At 40.0% G+C, this 18,552-nt stretch overlaps 1 protein-coding gene across 1 annotated transcript in view; it reads left to right on the forward strand.

Moving 5' to 3' along the window:
• The window catches only part of cntn3a.1 (contactin 3a, tandem duplicate 1), a 61,656-nt gene that overhangs the window by 6,854 nt on the left and 36,250 nt on the right, over window positions 1–18,552 (forward strand). The window contains exons 2-4 of the mRNA XM_079181051.1: window positions 2,444–2,576; window positions 6,202–6,377; window positions 13,405–13,500. Coding sequence (XP_079037177.1) covers window positions 2,444–2,576; window positions 6,202–6,377; window positions 13,405–13,500 — 405 coding nt within the window. The remainder of the gene's footprint in view (window positions 1–2,443; window positions 2,577–6,201; window positions 6,378–13,404; window positions 13,501–18,552) is intronic.

An 18,552-nucleotide genomic window follows, 5' to 3' on the forward strand; every position in this document is an offset into this window, starting at 1 on the left:
AACACAGAAATACTGTTCTGTTCGTGTAACATTGATTAGTTATTATGATTAGTTAAAAATCTATAATTAATTTGGGATATGAACGATACATTTTGAATCTAATGATTAGTCCTTGGGTTCTGACTTTTGAATTGATGCGACTTAAAGTGCTAATTAATAACTAAAGGGCTGGATAATGTTTTGGGGCTCCCAGCTAAAAAAAAAAAATGATGCAGAATGCAAATGTTTGTGACTTGATAACTGGGCTCATTTATCAATGTAATAGGGCGCAGCGATTCATCTTGTGTTTATTTCAGGCGTTATCAGATTTGTGTTTGAGTATGGGAAGAGGTGTCTTCTGGTAATCAATCATCTCTCAAAGCTGCTTCGAGGGACACGCTTCATCTAACAACGATTATAATTAGGCGGCTTTTTATTCCGCGTAACTTTCCGAGAGGTTTATCCTTGTGGAGAGGAACAATCAGCGTACAAGGTCCCTTGTCAAACATCCCCACCCTCTCAGAGAGTTATTTTTGAGTCTTGAGGATAAACTTGTACTCCCATGGCGCCAGAGACTTGAAAAGGATACCTGCCTCTCATATAAATGAGTTACCCTACCTACAGAATCTTCCCACTTCTTTGTCGTTACAGAAATGCAAATGCATTCCGACAAATCCTAATGAATTCTCTTCCCTCTCAGAAAGGAATGTTTACTTCTGTGAAGAGTTGACTACCCCATGGGTCACTGTGACTGTGGGCTTTGCTTTCACAACATACATTCACTGTTGTGCCTGGGTAATTAACAAGGAAACAAATGTCACACTAGACATGCTGCTGTCTTTGTAGTTTCTGTTTTTTTTTTTTCTTCTTACAAAGACAATTCTGTATGTTACTCACATTTAGAGTTATGGTACTAATCTATTTGCTGTGCTATATTGTATGTTTAAAAGTATTCCTTCCTTGCAGAACACCACATGATGACTAATACTGATATTAATAGCGTGTACACACATGGCATATATGCAGAAATAAGTGTAATTCAGAGGTATTTGCAAGCTGCACTGGTGATTTATTGTATAATTGCAAACTGTAACACCCATGTTTGTAATGCATTATGAACATTCTCATAATGTATTATAATCTGCTTTATTGCACTGTATAAATATAGTTGTAAATGCTCATAATTATTTATAACAATAATCAAAACCCATTAGAAAACATTTTAGGTATTATTATGAATACTGACTTATTATTAGGTAAAGTATCATAATACGTCATAATTGGTGGTCACTCACTGATCATAGTGTATTATAATTCCCATAGCTTTAATACGTTCTAATCTTTTTCACTGTTTTAATGCATTATATTGGATTAAAAGTCGTCTGATTCTTTTAAGTAGAATGAAAAAAGTATCATTAAATCTATGCAAGAACACACAAAACAGTTTGTTTTACATGTAGCATTAAATGACCACAGTGACTTGTAATCACATTATAACATTGATTTTAATGCATATACAACTATGGGAAATATAATATATGATCTTTGCAACAACAACAAAAATGTCAGTGAATGCCCAGCAATTATGAAGTTGTGCTTGTTGTGTTCTTGTTTTATGATTATAGTTAAATAGCACTATGCATATTTATGAGTGCTTATAACTGTAATTATAGAGTGCTATAAGTAGATTACAAGGTATTATAAGTATATTTTTATTGCATTATAGACATGGACGTCATAGAAAGTGTTCCCCGAACGTGCATTATACATAATAATAATAATAAGTGGTTCGGATGAGATTCAGAATGAAGTCAGTTTGTTTTTTGTTCTGAGGAAGTGAAATACAAACTATCAGAGCACAATAATTGGTTTTGATTTTGTATTTCAGGAAGGATAACAACCCTTCTCAAGTATTTTTCCTCCAATTTTGGAAATTATTGGCTTATTTCTCCATCTGAGTCACACGGGGCACCATGCGGATGGCTCAAATGAGAGCGGCTGATTCAAAATAAGACCAAATTGCTCTCAGCATTTGTTGTGGCATTTTATTTCAAATTTCCTATTGGATGACACCCCCTGAGAAGATGGTGATAAGTGGGGTTTAAATGAAATTGTGCTGAAGCGCGGTGGCAGCGTAGTGTGCTTTTGACAAGTCTGTACATTCTGATGTTTGCATTAAAGTTTTATGAAGGTTACCAGCTGATTATGCAGTTCTTGGGGGATCTCGCAGCCTTTTACGACTAATATGAAAAATGCTCATGGGCTCTGCTCACATGGATCCACGCTATACAGAGATTCTTACAGTGATTCAACCTTCGCTTGCGCTGCACTGTTTTCCCACTTGCTTCCTTCCTGTCTAAGCTTGCAATATCTACTTGCCAGCAGAAAAATGTAAAAAAAAAAAATGTTTTTCATGCTCACCGGGACATCAAAGCTGATGCAGTTTTGTTGTTTCTCCACCCAGGAAGCGGAGTCTTGCTGAGGCCTGTGTTCACCAAACAACCCGGCAGTGTGGTCTTTCCCCTTCGAGCGGGGGAGAATCGCAGAGAGGTGGTGTTTAGCTGCGAGGCCCAGGGACACCCGCCGCCCTTCTACAGGTAACTCCTCCAGGCACTGCTTTATGCACACAGGTTTTGTTACACAGAACTCTCTCAGAGCTTTCAAGTGCAGAATTTTTTCCTAAAGAAACCCGAGTGAGATTAGATTTATTACCCTGAGAAAAGTGGAGATTTGTGGACCTTATGGCTCGCTGCTGCTCACATGCCTGCAGCACTCGGCGTCCCTGTCAGTCATGTTTAATTTGAGAATGATGCATTAATTGGCCTGAGTTGTTGTCTATTGTATATTCGCCTTGGGGGGGGGCATTGATCCGCTGTAGAGCTTCCTGTCGTCAGTATCACTGACCATTGCAAAGATCAAGTGACCCAAGAGAATAATGCACCAAAACTCTGCTGCTATCATGACAGAGATGGAGTGGGGAGGAAAACACCAGTGGAGTGTATTTCACATACCAGAAATGATGTGGCAGAAGATGCCCCACCATATCACCGCATCGGGACAGCTATAGTTACATTTTGTGTGCAGCATCACTGCCCACGGCTGCGCCCACATTGCCAAAGGGCATCTGATTTTGGAGGTTATCACTACGCATGATTTAAATCACGTGATGGACGGAGGTGCGGAGGAACTGATGCTCGGCACTCTGGCTCTATGAGGCTGAGCGGGCAGTTGTGTTAGAAATGAGTTGGTACCCAGTTGCTGCTAAAATGACAACAAATGAAAACAAATGACAAACAATGATTTGCTTTAAAGTGCATCAAGCGCATAAACTATTAATTTATAATCTATCAAATCAGGCCACATAGCTGTTGTACTCCTGTCAGTGTAATTAAATGCAAATTGCAAAGCCAAGCATTTAATGTGTAATAGGTTGAAACGATCCTTCATAATATCAGCATATGCAGCCGTTAATGTAGCTTGAAGATCCTCGGTGTTATGCCTAATGGGCACAAATTGAAATGAATGTTCAAGATCTTATCACTGGGATCGACTGGAATACTTATGAAGCAATCAGTCGTTCTTTCGCCATCTGGATAGTCCTCCTTTTTAAAACGAAAACCAGTTCATGAGTTCATATCTGCAAGTTCAAATTCTGAGAGCATGTCCGACTCCAAATCGAATCAAATTTGGCTTTAATGAGCTCTTTAATTACTGCAAGTGCCACCAACTGTGGCAGTTGATATAGCACATTAAGAAGTAGTTTTCAGATTAATCACAAGCTGTTATGAGTTCATGCTTGTATCCCTTTTAATGATGGGCCTGATATTCAGATGGACATATTGCTGTGTCGTTAGTTCAGTCAGCATACATCATCGGGCTGTCGTCGCCTTTTGCACTTTTCTTTTTCTGACCAAAGGTCACTTGTGCCATACTTGGGAATGAGTTGAGGGTCTTTGTGATTTCCAGCAGCAGGACACCATATGCCGAGTGGCTCTTGACTGCTGTGTATGAAAGCAGGTCTATTTCAGGGTCGCCAAGGACAAATTAATTTGCCCAAAGACTACCCAATGACTCCTACCACATAAAACCCCCACTCCAAGTTGTCACCGTGCACCCTTGATTTGTCTCATCTGGAGCTCTTGGACCGGTTCCAGCTGCAACACCAAATCACTAAATCAATCTAATCAGCCAATCTGCCGTTGAGCACCGCTCTGCTGCATATGTCCCACCATTCCCTCCCTTCAGCCCTGCTCTGCCGCTGTCTTTGTCTTAATCCTTCCCACTGAAGGAGGAGGAAGAAGGTCAGAAATAGAAACCCCAAGCCTCCTTTTTCTCAGAGAGCTCTGAAAATCTAGACCGAGGAGCTAACATTCAACTTAATGCGTGTCTTACTTCCTCCGATGAAAAGCTTTTTCTTGAGAGTCAAGGAAGTGTCACTCTTCTTGTTTGTCTTCGTTTACTCTCTTCTTTCTGCTAATTTTCTGTCCCTTTCACTGTGATTCAGTTTGAGAACGAAAGTGCCATTTTCCTGGGTATAATACAGACAATTTCAACAACCTATTAAATTGATGAAATGTATCTGAAATACATTTAGAAAGTTTTCTGTAAAAGAGGTTTAACTCTTTAGTGTTTTTGTGTAAAGTCTGTCTTGTAGTCTACATAATCAGTTGGGTAGTTAATATGATCACATGCTGCATTCGGTTGAACTGGCATCAACGACTCAGCAGGTTTTCTTAGACCATAAGCTTTAATTATGCAAAGTGAACAACATTAAATCTCCTGAATCAAGCCACACAGGCATCGCGTACAGTTAAAAACTGATTGCTGGCAATTGCATCTTGCTGCTCTCTCTCGCTCTCTCTCTCTCTCTCTCTCTCTCTCTCTCTCTCTCTCTCCCCCCCCCCCTCACACACTTGCTGGATTCCCATATTATTCAAAACAAGAGGTTTAATCAAAAAGCACCATTATGCTGCAATATAAATATGTGTTTAGCAGTCCCTGGGACAGAAAACAAGCCTTTTCCCACGCACAGGTACTTATGAAGGAAGAACGTGCACACCATCGCATACTTCAGAGCAGGCATCGACCAGGTTTAGCTGAGATAGCAGTGGGTGATGTGAGAAGGAGGAGATTGAATATCATTAGAAAGACCTGCTCCAATATTTGTAGGATGTTTAAACAAATTCACCGATTGCGTGATTATTTTCGCAGGCGATGCAGCATTTTGTAAAATGTCAAGCTGCATTTATAAACATTTGAAACTATTTATGAGAGATGAATTCCATTGTTCTTTTTATTTACATTCGAGCCATCATCTCCCTGTTAATGGTCGATTCATTTTATCCTGAATTGTGAAGCAGTTAGTCTGTTTCAATATGAGCGCTATGAATGAATCATTTGTCACCCGAGACGTTTAATAATACCGATGATTGAGAATTCACGACAATGATGGTTTGCAGAAATGTGATGAATAAGCAGTATTGACGCTACAGATAGCCACAGCCGTGTGTAATAAGCTATTGGAGAAATTGCACTTTCTTTTGCCGTATTTCTCATCGACGGGTCTAATCATCGATATGCAAATAGTGTTTCTACATCCATATATGGCTAACTGCGAGTGTGGAAATGAGGCTCGTACAAGTGCACCCAGTTCTGCGATGATTGAGGTGTTTATGCAGAATCACGCAGCTTTATGAATCTGACGAAAAAGAAGAATCAGAACAGAGTGTTAGTTGTGAATCTGCACAGAGTTGGATGAATCTGGCCCCTGGTGCTTGGACCCCCCTGTCTGATAATCACTATGATTGGAGGGGAGGACTTTGATTCACGGTGAAAGGGCCTCACTCATGCGGTTGTCATTGATGGACAGACAGGCTGGAAAGACAAAGGAGATGTCAGAGGAATGTAGAGCATTTGCTTGGTGAGTAAGAGATGTTTGAAGTGAGAAAAAGTCTGAAAAGAAATGAGCAGTCTTTTGTTGCTGATTGCTTATCCTTTTAGTTGTATTAATTTGAGTTTTGCTGCAACACACATCAGACTGTGTTATTTTGGTCTGCTTTATCCAGAGTAGGGCTGTTTGGTCACAGCTTAGGCTACTGTCTTTTCTCTATTTGACATTAATTGGACTTTTTGCAACAGCATCAGTTTGTCTGAACATTAGGTAAGACAAAATACAGGGCATCTTTACTCTCTGTATTAAGGATTTTTCTGTTATATTCACAGGTGGATGCTCAATGACTCCTTCGTCCTGCCCAGACCAGGGTCCCGTTACTCTCTCATGGGAGGAAACTTGCACATCAGCCGTCTGAATAAAGAGGAAGATGTTGGCATCTATCAGTGCCTGGCATCAAACTCTTTTGGCACCATCGTCAGCAGGGAGGCCAGTCTGCACATCGCATGTAAGTCCATATTATTTTTCACCAAACAATGCGTCTTATCAGAAGGATTTGCAACATGGACGGACGATCATGACCGCAGCACCAGGACACAAAGTCACCACGGACCCCCCCTCTTCATATGCAAGCGGCAAGAGTTTGGTCGTACAATAGCAACATGCCACAACCCCAAAGTAGCATGTATTTTACTTTGAAATTGTATATACTTTGACATGTTAAATTACTGTCATTTGCGGCTCGTAGTTCTATACATGCCTCGTAATGGAAACATGCAAACATAAACAAAGTATATGTGAAAAGACACCCTAATTTAAATAAACCACTGTCTTTCTTCTGGCCTTCTTTGAAGAACAGTCCTTGATCAAGTTGTCTTTACGTCATTACGGGTTAATTGGCTAATTTACAAAACATTCAAACTATTTCATAATCATACATTTTCAAAATGATTTTTGCTTCATATCTTAAAAACTAAAATAATTCAAATGAAAAAAAAGACAATAATTAACTTTAAGGCCAATTAAGGGCCCCTCAAGGCCCTGGGCAAGTTTCCACTTTGCCCATGCGGTAATGCGTTTATGATTTTTAATAACCAAAAGCAGTTTTCAGTTTTGTTATTTGACTTCAGTTGGGTTTAGTTCACCTCAATTCAACTACAGTTCCGTTGAGATCAGTTCCGTCTTTGCCTCGGAAAGTAAAAGTTTTCATTAAACATCAGAAGTTCTGGTTCACTGAAAGTATAATGACCCGGTAGGATTCTTTGGAAATTGTTTGTTGTCAGACCTGATCTTCTCGAACTAAAAATAACAACCAGCAACGAGAGACACTTACAGTAGGCTGATACTGTTAAAGTTACTAATGAGAAAACACAAATTAACCGGTGAGGTTCCTGTCACACTTTTATTCTTTAACCCTGATTAAAGATCCAGCGCCGGTGTTTGCTCTAGTAAACGTCTCACACCCCTGTGATGATTGTGTGCTGGGCCTTGACAGACCAGTATAGTTGATGCTTTACAGCCTTCATCCATCACATTTTATAAGACCAGAGTCTCAGGCATCTCTGATGGCAAGGTGAACTTGAGGCCTCCACTCTTGATGGGCAGCCCATATCAAATGACAGCCCTGATATCTGTGAACAGATGGTGCAGCTAGATTGAATTCTGATGTCTGTTTCTCTGCCATAGCCGACGCAGAGATGATCCTTGGCAGGGAGAGCACAGAGGTATCCATCTTGCCACAATTTGGTGCTTCTTTGTCACAAAGCAGCATTAAATCTTCGACATAAAGTGCAAATCGGTGCCCTGAGTTGCTGGCAAGCTGTTGATCATATTCACATTTCCTTTCAATTTTCGAGGCCTGACCTGAACTGTATATCATCGTGATTGGTCTCATCCGTTGCCTGGGCCCCGACCTGGGACCCGCTGCTTTTGTCAACAGATGAGAACAAACATCAGTGCCGACGCGTCATACGTCTTATTTATTGCTCTTGTTTAACTTAATTAAGTCTGCTCTATGATTGAGCGGGTCTCGGGTCAAGGGAATAATTCATGGAGGAGGAGTCTGTATCGTGTCATTGGTAACCGACTCTGACTCCGAGGAGCTCGGCATGGTCTTTCAAACACTAAGGGGCCAAAGCAAAGGCCATTAATAAGGAAAACACAAGGATCTACAGTAATGTGTAGAGGGTAATCGCATTAGGTCTGGTAGTCTAAAGCAAAGGCTTTTGGGCACTGCTGCTAAAAACAAATGTAGAACAGTGATTACAGCCTGCTCATAATCAAACACCACTATTGTGCCTTCTTTAACAGTGTTATCTATATTTGGAAGTCCGAACGAGATCAATGTCTACGATTTGCACAAACTAATGATGTCACATATCATCAGGTTTGTATTGCATGGCTGTGTAGTGCGTAGCCTACATGTTTAATCCTCTGGAGGATGGATGACATAACAGTGTCCGTTGCCATCTGGTAGGAGTTTAAAGCTCTAACCGTATAAAGGTCCTTGATCCTGTTGACAATACAGACTTAAATATTTAAAAGGTTCTGCTCGCCTGCTGAAAGTGCTGGAAAGGAATAATCTAGTTGGTTATCGAGCCAGATTGAATTTCCTAATCCCCAAGGGGTATTTTTGGTGTAACTAAGGATTTTCACTGATGCAAGATGCAACATTATACAACAGAACATGAGGCCTGCAATATAGTCAAAGTGTATAGGACGCCTGACCCGAAGAGGGGACGTGCTACAGCCTGAATGCTGCGCTGCTTATAGAGCCACAAGGGTAACCAAGTGTTTAATGAAGGGCGAAATAGGTGTATTTATGAAAGCAATGCAGGATGTGTCTCCCTTGTATCTTGGTTCTCATGATTTCTCCTCACATTTACTCCTGTAATTGCACATAATTTGCATTTTTCTTTTTCTTACTGGCTCTAGTCTAACCTAACTGCCTTATCTGTGTAATTACTTTGCAAGATTTCTATCGCTTGTTGTTGTTTTTTTTCTTGCCTCTCTCATTTCTATCAGCTCTGTGCTCTTTATTCATTGCTTTTTGCCTTGGGTGAACATTAAGTCTGTTTTGAGCCGGAGAGCATCTGAGGAAGGGACAATAGCGTTTATCGTCAGCACTGCGATGCTCGCTGCTCAATCTGGGCTTCAAATCCTCTTTGAGGGAGGGCGACGGTGGGCATATTCTGAATGAATCACTTCACAACAGTGTTGTAACTGTCAGGAGACGTCAGCAGCAGCGCTCTGTGAGAATTAGGCCCCTCTTGATGTTTATCACTACTCAAATGTCATGCGTTGCTCACTGTTCACTGCATGATGCTTTTCTGACAACAGAGGAGAGGTGAGTTGAGGGAAGACGAGGAGCAGGCATAGAAGAAATTATCCATTTATTTTTTACCCTCATGATTGCAACATATGACAAGTTATTGATTGCAGCTTTTTGGTGACTTGCATTTTACTTTAATTATTTATGTCACCAGTAATTGAGTTTACACAGCTTTACTTAGTGATTAGTAACCCTTCCTACCTCACTCTACAACCACAGTCTGTTTATCCATAACTGTGTAATACGTGTAGCATGGGTTAGCTGTAAATTACAGCTTTGAAAGGGTTTCAATGTAACATCACACAGATGTTGTGTACTTTATAGGAATTAGGACAATCATTTATCTTATGTTCTAATTGTTTAGGGTTTACCCATTTAGAAAGGTTATTGAAGCTTGCTTCAATTTGTTCAAGTGTTTTATTATTTATTTTATTCTCACTTCATTACAAAAGGCTTTGCCTCAGCTGTTGTACTTGGCTGCATGTCAGAGTTTTCTATTAGGACTGCGTGAACATTTTTTTGCTGTTCCCCCCCAAACCACATTCTGTCTTTGATGTTAAATGTTTAATGACAAATTCAATGTGTATTTGTTTCAATGAGAAAGTAGACATTTTTGAGATAAATAAAGTTAAAGCAAAATCTTGCAGAATTTACATAAATCATGGTCTGGCCAAATAAAAAAAGACTCCCAAAAAACATGATCAAGTCATGATTATGATAATATTGATCATCGTTTTTCAACAAAGTGCACAAATAGCATTCCAGTGCAGGGAGATGACATTAATTAATATATAGATAAAAACTATAAACAAGAGTAAAATCCAACATGGAATCTGGTGGTAGCGTGACAGAGCTGCTGCAGAAGACACAACAGTTGGACGAGAGACAATTTTCGACTAAATATTTTCTGAATAACTAAATATTTTTTAATTAATCTAAAATATACATGTAAACCACTTATTTGATTGTATGGATGAAAGCCATAGGGTTTGTAATATATTATTATTTATTTAGCTTTGTGTGTATTATATCCAAACTGGTCAGCTCACATCAGAAACACGAATTATCCCCTGAATGGAGGCAAATGATACCGTAGCTAGAGTTCAAATAAAGCCCATTTAGGAAAGTTTTTAAAACTATTCAAGCCTTTTGTCCAATGGTTAGGTGACAAATGTAACCATATCACAAATCGCCCTCGAGCTCACACACTCACACAGAATGGTTTCAATTTGTCTTCCCTACGATCACCTCTCATTCATTACAATGGGTCACATTGATGAAGCTAGCACAAAAAATGCAAATTCACATCCAATTTCATGGATCTGAAAGCACTCAAAATAGCCTAAACCCTGCCATGGAGAAGCACATGGAGGTGCAGAGCCGTGATGGGCTTGATAAGATGATCCACGGGGTGCGGAACAGCTTGGGTTGTCAGGCATTGTTGGCTTTTAGTGTGTCTCGCTCATTTACGCTCCACCATACTCCAAAGGAATATTGATCAGGAGAGCTTCACTCTCAGTGTGAGTTGAGCAACTCTGCTACTTTCTAATGTATGAGTCTGATTTTAGAAAGGAGTTAATTGTTCCTGTATGTCGTGCCCAATGATGGAACGGGCATGGTGAGCAAAAAGGCACCCAAAATCTGGCCCTGTAGTTCTCTGTATCAAATCAAATATTTTACCAGAAATACACTGTTTTTCAAACCCAATGCTCCCTACAGCACACACACACAAACACACACACACACACACACACACACACACACACACACACAGATGCTTGTTTGGAGCAGATGGCTCATGTGAGTTGTTTAACTTAGTGGTAAAGAGTGGATAAGAGGAGTTGTTGCATGGTAATTGTGCAAACAGTTTAATCAGAGAAGACCGTTTCATCTGTGAATGAAGCCTGTTCTTTTTTCAAAGCTGAGAAACCTTCTTTAACTGTGCAGTTGGTAAACTGACATTACATTTTTTCTAACGCACATGTAATACGTCTCCTCAGTTTGGCTGCTAAAACCGCCTCATTGATCTCCGATTGTCTGGTATTGCGAGACAAGTACTGCATATTGTTATATATTAGTTACTTCTTTATTTGATCAAACTTTTTCTTTTTCTAATAAAAACCATAAACTCCGCAGACTCCTGAAGCCAGAAGACAAACACAGACCTATTTTCTGTCTCAGGAACCACACATATTGAACACCCAAAATGCAACACTTTTTTTGCAGCAAATCTGAAACCTCAGACGAACAACAGTGGATAGTGTATTATTTCTTATCAGCATTTATGATGACAACCGTTTGCAGAAAAAAAAAGAACTCAAACCAAACGATTCACAACATCAAACCATTCAGAGGCAGTGCTACTGCAGCAGCTGGGACATACAGTCTGACTCAGCGAGTAGTGGCCCTGCCAGAGCAGCTGTAGTTTAATATGTTCTCAGATAGCTTGTTTGCCTCCTCACAAAGCTAAAAGAGCATGTCGAGGCAGGGAGAAAATGGAGCTGCAGTTAATACGACTCCCTCATTTGGGCTTTTTTCTCCAGCACCACATGCAGGTTGACTTTTGTGGTTTTGAGTGAAATGTCCCAACAACTATTGGCCTTTTTCACAGCAGGCATTTTGACTTGTCACAGTATGAAAAACACAGATTTAAATACAAGATTAATAATTTTCCGTTTCAGGGTCCTGCTATTTTGCATGCTAGCTAAATATGTAAGTATAAGCAATAATGCAATATAAGTATGATCGCTAAAGGTATTTAGGGACCCACGACAAGCAGGTAATATGGATGGGAGTTCATGCAAAATGGTTGATTGAAATTGAATAACTAACCAATATAATTAATAAATAAATGAACTATGTATATACTGAAATGACTTATGTTAGCAGATAATAACACAATAACAGAAAGGCAACGTTTGTTGTTAATATCTGCGAGCAATAGCAATAGAGTGTTGGATATTCTGACAGTCTCAGCTTCAATTTGATTTCAGTTTGAAGTTCGGCTGTGAAAGCTATTTTACATTTTTTATATTGTGGTTATTAACGCACTAATGTTACATTAAGACATCAAGTTGAGCATGAACATCAGCAGAGGCCTGAAAAGTATTGTTTTTACAAACATTTCTCACATACAAAGCATCGAATTATAAATTGATATTTTTGGATGAATTAATATTGAATTATAAACGAATACATTTCTCACATTCACTTCGGAGTGTATCAGAGGGATCTGCGGTAAAGATGGGTTGCTGCTCCGGAGGGACCCTGACTGTGCTCAATCTGTTCCTCCACTGAGAGGCTCCATGCTATTGTTACTCATGGATCAGCCATAGATTTAGAACTGGCCACTGAAGCATCCGCACAATCTGTCTGCACCAAATATTAAAAGAACTTAATGATCTACTTGTTAATTTGTGAAGTCACTCAGAAGCTTTCCGCTAAATCATTTGCGAACCCCAAAAAGCGATCTGCTTTCAATTTCGATAATGTACATGCTGTTCTGCTGGGTGCAGTTTTCAATTACTCATAAGGTCTGCAAAGATCACGTTCTGTATTTAATATGCGGCGCCTCATCCTGCTGTGCTTGTGGACAGGAGGTGTCAGTTTTGCATTCTTTCTGCCTGTTTTCGCATTCAGTCTTGATTATGTCATTATATGGCAGCCGCGTATTTGGCTGCACGGCTTGCGATATCTCCAAGAGCCACAGCAGGCAAGAAAAAGGCAGAATGTTCGAGGATTGCTGTCTCTATTTGCTTTTTCTCAGCAGGTTGTCAACAAGTAATTGGTCTCCATACAAATGATGTTTCAGTCTTAGTCATTTAATTGTTACTGGTCTGTGTGCAGTGGATGAAACACAGAAAGTGATAACAATTCACAGTTCCAATTAAATTCACCCATGCGTGACTTATACTTGAGGAATTGCTTTCTGCTCCAGTCAGAAGTGTTTAGGTCTTTACAGCATTTATGCAAACATATAGCGTGCTTTATGGAAATATGCAAAAGTTCTGCATCGTGTGCCACTGTTGAGCTCTGGTCTGTATAGCTGTGTTCTGACCCGATATGAAATTATTGAGCAACCACAGATATGACCCGCGCTGCATTTTTACTTCTGCAAACAACTCTGCATGTCTTGTGTGCACATGGCTTTTGAGAAGAATTGATCATTTTGCTGTTTTGTTTTTTTGTGTGTTGTGGTTAACAGACTTGGAGAACTTCAAGACACAGAAGAGAAGTCCAGTGAGGGTTCGTGAAGGTCAAGGAGTGGTCCTACTGTGTGGCCCACCACACCACTCCGGAGGTAAGACGGCCTTATCTCGAACTTCTTTATCTTGTCATTTTATTTGCTCCCTCACACATTCAGTCATTTGCGCTGCCGCCCAACAACAACTTAGCATCAGTGAGGACGGATCCACTCCGTGCTTATATGGACAAAGTGGAAGTCACGTACATTTGTGCTCTCCCCCTCAGATCTTCTGGCTGTTTGTTTGTGTTGTTGGGGTCAGTGGAGTGAGTCATTTTTACTTTGGGACACTCTGGCCTGTCAGCCTGATTTTCAATGGGGGCGAGGAAAAACTCTGGCATGCAGACTGGAGAGGCTGTCTGTGGCTGGGGCCCTGCCAGGCTGAGTAATAGAGCTTCTCTCTGAAGGTGCTTTGTGTGCTTCACATCAGCCCTTTGCTTCCATGACATTATCATTGGGAGTTAGCATCCAGTGCTATTAACTCCTACACAGGGGTCTGGAGATGGGGCTTTATTCTACCAGCGAGCAAGGCTGAATGAAATTCTCCACCTTTCAGCCATTATTTCTAAAGATCAGCGTATGATAGTTTAGTGATCGTGTTTTTTCAGTGGCTTGGTCTGAATTATCCTTCTAAATTTGTTTTTTCTTTTAAAAAGCAGTGACTCATATATATTTTGTGGCAATCTCTTATGTGATGTTAAAAAGGAGCTGGTGTTACAACTCATACTGGTATTTCCAGTTGACTCTTAATGTGACATTTTTTGTGTCAAGAAGCTGTGGTTACTATTATTTGTACACTGTTATTAAGGCTATTATTATTCAATAGTATCTTTTCACAAAGTTTGGTGGAATTCTATCATGACAATGTGATCCTATAGTCTTACTCAATTATGTTGCCCAATTAATGACCACAGGCAAACTGGAACCTTGAATGAGTTATTGAGGAAGGTAACAGCGCTAACAGTGTACGCAATGGCAACAGTGCTGACAGAGCACAGAGCAGTGTTTTCAACTTCCAAGTAGGAACGCATGAATAGCCATTATTTAAATCATTAGGTCCTAAAAGTTTTATTCTGCACTAATAGCTGAATCCAGAGTTATTTTCCTTCCTCTGTTCATGTGAATGAGCCCGAGAACAAGGCTGGATAGATGGAGGTGAGGTTAAAAGAAACGGCTGGTGTGTTTGCTCTATCCGGGTAATTTTATCTGAATTTTACACTTAGAAGTCTAACTTTTTATGCTTCATGCGCTACTGAGCAACTTTCATGAACGGGGGCCCCCCGTCCAACGCTGCATCCAGTTCTCTTCATGCATCCATATTCAGGATGGGGTGAACAGCGGTAACTGCCGTATGAGTGCACTGCAGAATGGCGGCGATTAGCTAGCCAGTAGGGCACCCACTGGGACTCGCATGCACTAACAGCCGGACAGGCTATGTCAACAACGCCCAGAGAAGCTTGGTTAACAACACAAACAGAGGGAGAGCGACTTCATTCTCTGCTCAAATAGACGTTACTACATTTTGTCTTTACATAGCAAATAGTTGTTTGCTGCCCTATTAATGCTATGAATTTCAAATGTATCACCTTTAATGCTGTGATGTTGATTTTTGCACATGGCCCAGCCCAATAAGGGAATGCCTGAAACAATATTATACAAACTGAAAAACAAGTACTCAAAGCTTCTGCTGCTGAATGTCATTTTTAACAAATAAAATATTGTTGGTGTCGTTTTGGGAAACTTTATTCCACTGATTCCTACTGTGTGCTACTGTGCAGAACGAATGCTGTTTGTTTGACAATAGGATGAGATGCTTTTTTTTTTTTATCATTATCACACACGTACTTGCAAACCTAAGCGTAGGCTCACATTTGTAATGCTTTGTTCTGTATATGTTATAATGAGACATCCCACCTTGTGTTGACAAGAGAAGCTGGGACAATGAGCCACATGCTCACTTTTGGCAGCCTCGTAGTGTAATGGCTTTTTTCTTTTTTAGACACATCCCCCGGTGGAAGGTGTCCAAATGCCAACACGCACTCCAGCCAGCTAAAAACAAAACCGCAGCATTGTCAGGAGTGTTGGGCTGTAGTAGCAGTGTCATGACGGGGTCCAAAAATATTTTTTCAACGATTTTGGCAATAACCATTTAAATTCAGTAGTTTATTTGTGATTCGTAGGGAAACGGCACAAGTTCAGTCGTGGCAATGTCCCATATGCTAAATCCGGTCTCATTTCTTCTCAATGCATTGTCTGTCGTGACGGCCATTGTGCACGCACCAGGCTAATGTTTGTAATTTGGAAGAGGAAGATTGCTCCCTTTATGTGACTGCATTGACGAGGAGTGTGGCGCTCCCCGGGCCAACCTTTTGGGGGTTTTTAGCAATGAGTGCAGAAATAATTCGACATTGACTGACTTCTCCTTGGAAACATTACATGTTCCAAAATGTTTTGGGTAATTTGCACACATACACAAACCGGCCGGAAGCACTGTTTGCAAGCCAGTCTGAAGAAGTGGGAGATGTTTCGGTAACCAAGCATTCATTTATTCGCTTGGAAATATAATGATGTAGTTTAATGAGTCTCTTGTCTGCGTGTTTTAATGAATGCTGAAGTCAGCGTATAGCGTGTACCATTTTATTCATTGCCACATACTGTATATTGAAACATTGTTCATATATATATAAAAAGCGTAATTTACAAAAAGTAAGGAAAGACAAGCAAAGTGGAGTTACTGGTGTAAAAGTTTGAATTTTTTATATCTGCTGCTGGTAATTGTTTCTATTCAGAGCAAAAGATTAATTTGTTAATTTTGTTTCGCTTTTGTGTGAGAACAAATGTGAGTGAGGACATAATGGCATACTACGTTTTAAGTACAGATAAGTATGAGACAAGTACAACACATTTGGTGTTTGGTTTTTATTTGAAGATTTTGCATTGCATTGAAGAACAGGGCCAAGGGGCACTCACATTTTCAAACCTCAAGAATTATTCAGGAGTGCTGCTGCTCGGCTCTGGAAAGGACTGCAAGTGTCGGATGAGCAAAAGTCACACCTTCATTTTATAGAAGCGTAGAAACACGTCTGATGATGGATCTCATTTTATTCAAGTTAACAGCAGGTGGGAGCTTCACCCCTGTGAGAAACATCACACCTTTGAAAATCACCTCCTCTAATCATGTGAATCATTTTCCATTTTTTCCCTCTCACATATAGTGTGTTACTCCGTCAATGGCACAGCTTCTTCTTCTTCTTCTTTTTTTATTGGTGATGAAATGTATTGTTTAACCTTTTAACTAACAGATGGTTCAACCAGCAGGGGTTTCTATGTTTCATTGCTATACTTTCGTGCATTAAGGGGATATCAGGACACCATTTTATTGAAACTGGCATTCAAAATGTAACATCTCTCTTTATGAACTTATTTTCACAACATTCAGGAGACTCCCCCAGCTTCTGATGTTGTACTTTGCTCAAGAACTCCAGCTGCTTTGTTTTGACTGCGATCTTGCATATTTGACAACACCGCACTTCACAGATGTTTACAAAGATGTATGCCACAGTGTGTTTGGGTAAAGAATTTGACTAAATCATTGGAGATATGTTATCTGGGTCTTGATGTTTTCGTCTGCAGGGAAATGTTAATAGACTTATTCAATAATTCTCTTCAATAATTCATGTTCATCTTGTCTGTCATTTGTTACGAAAACGAGCTATTTTTATTTTGACTCCAAACTCCCTCTGGGCCCTGCCTCCAACATGACACTGATCTTTTGGGACTAGGGTACTGGAGGGGCTGTTGTCAGTAACCAACACTGTTACATTGCACCTGGCCCACATCTGTCACACCCAGTCTCATACAAAGCCTTTACCTGCTCTCAAAAAGGAATGATAACTACGTCGATGCTAATATTAAATCTGTAGATTTGCCAAATGTTTCGCCATCATCATTTTGAGATGATCCCAGCTGACATTGGCCAAAGGCAGAGTACACTCTGGATTGATCGCCAGGCTGTCACAGGGCCAACACACAGAGACAGACAACCAATCACGCTCACATTCACACCGAAAGCGATCTACATCCATCAATTATCCTAACCTGCATATATTTGGACCGTGGGAGGAAGAAAACCTACGCTAACATGGGGAGAACATGCAAACTCCACACAGACGGGCCCGGCCAGGGGGTTTGAGTCCCTCTTGATGTGATGCGATAGTGCTAACTGGTACACCGCTGTGCCGTAGGAGGCAACAAACGTGACTAAAAGAGGTTTTATTTACACAGTGCAACAGAACTTTGCTTAACTGTGGAAAACTTAACCCTTATCAACGAACTAAAACCATCAATAATGCTAAAGACAAACAAACCTGAGATAGTACTGTAAGTCATTAGATCTGCACTGCTACAGATTACAGTGTAAATGTGACAAATGACGTCGTCTCACCCTCTTTCTCACAGACATAAAGTTGATGATAATCATCCTCAATTCAAACACTGCAGTGCATATGGATAGTTTGTGTGCATGATTGAATTATTAATATTAGATTTATTTTTTTAACGACATTAACCAAAATAGGTATGGCAGTTTCATGAGCATGTCAAATGCCTGCATCCGTCTTTTTCCAGGAACTATTAGTTGCAACAGAGCATTAGCAGATTCTTTGCTTATAAAGAGTCGTTTTGCTTTTTTCTTCTTCTTTTTGGAAAATATGATAAAACCTTTTGGGGAAAGGTCAAGCTGATTATTAAAGTATATAGTTATTTTAATATACTGTTAAAACGATGAAAAGGTTATGTTATAGACAACAGAGCGCTATTTCTTTATAAGGGGGCAGATTTTGTGCTACTAAATGTTAATCATGAATGAAGACATGCAACACCTCTGATACCATAACATGTAGGACAGGGTTATGCATTATCAATGCTATCAGACTGTCAACAATTATTTTTTTCGGGGGGAATCTGTGATTAATTGCTAATTTTGGTTAAATTAATTTAAAACTAGGTCAGTTTGCTCCCCTGCTGATTTTCTCATAACAAATAAAGACATTGTGCTTTTGTCTGACCAACCAGTACCATTCAGACTGCCTTTGTTTATACCAAGCACCT

This window comes from Pholis gunnellus (assembly GCF_910591455.1).
Source record: "Pholis gunnellus genome assembly, chromosome: 2".
NCBI classification, from domain to species: domain Eukaryota; kingdom Metazoa; phylum Chordata; class Actinopteri; order Perciformes; family Pholidae; genus Pholis; species Pholis gunnellus.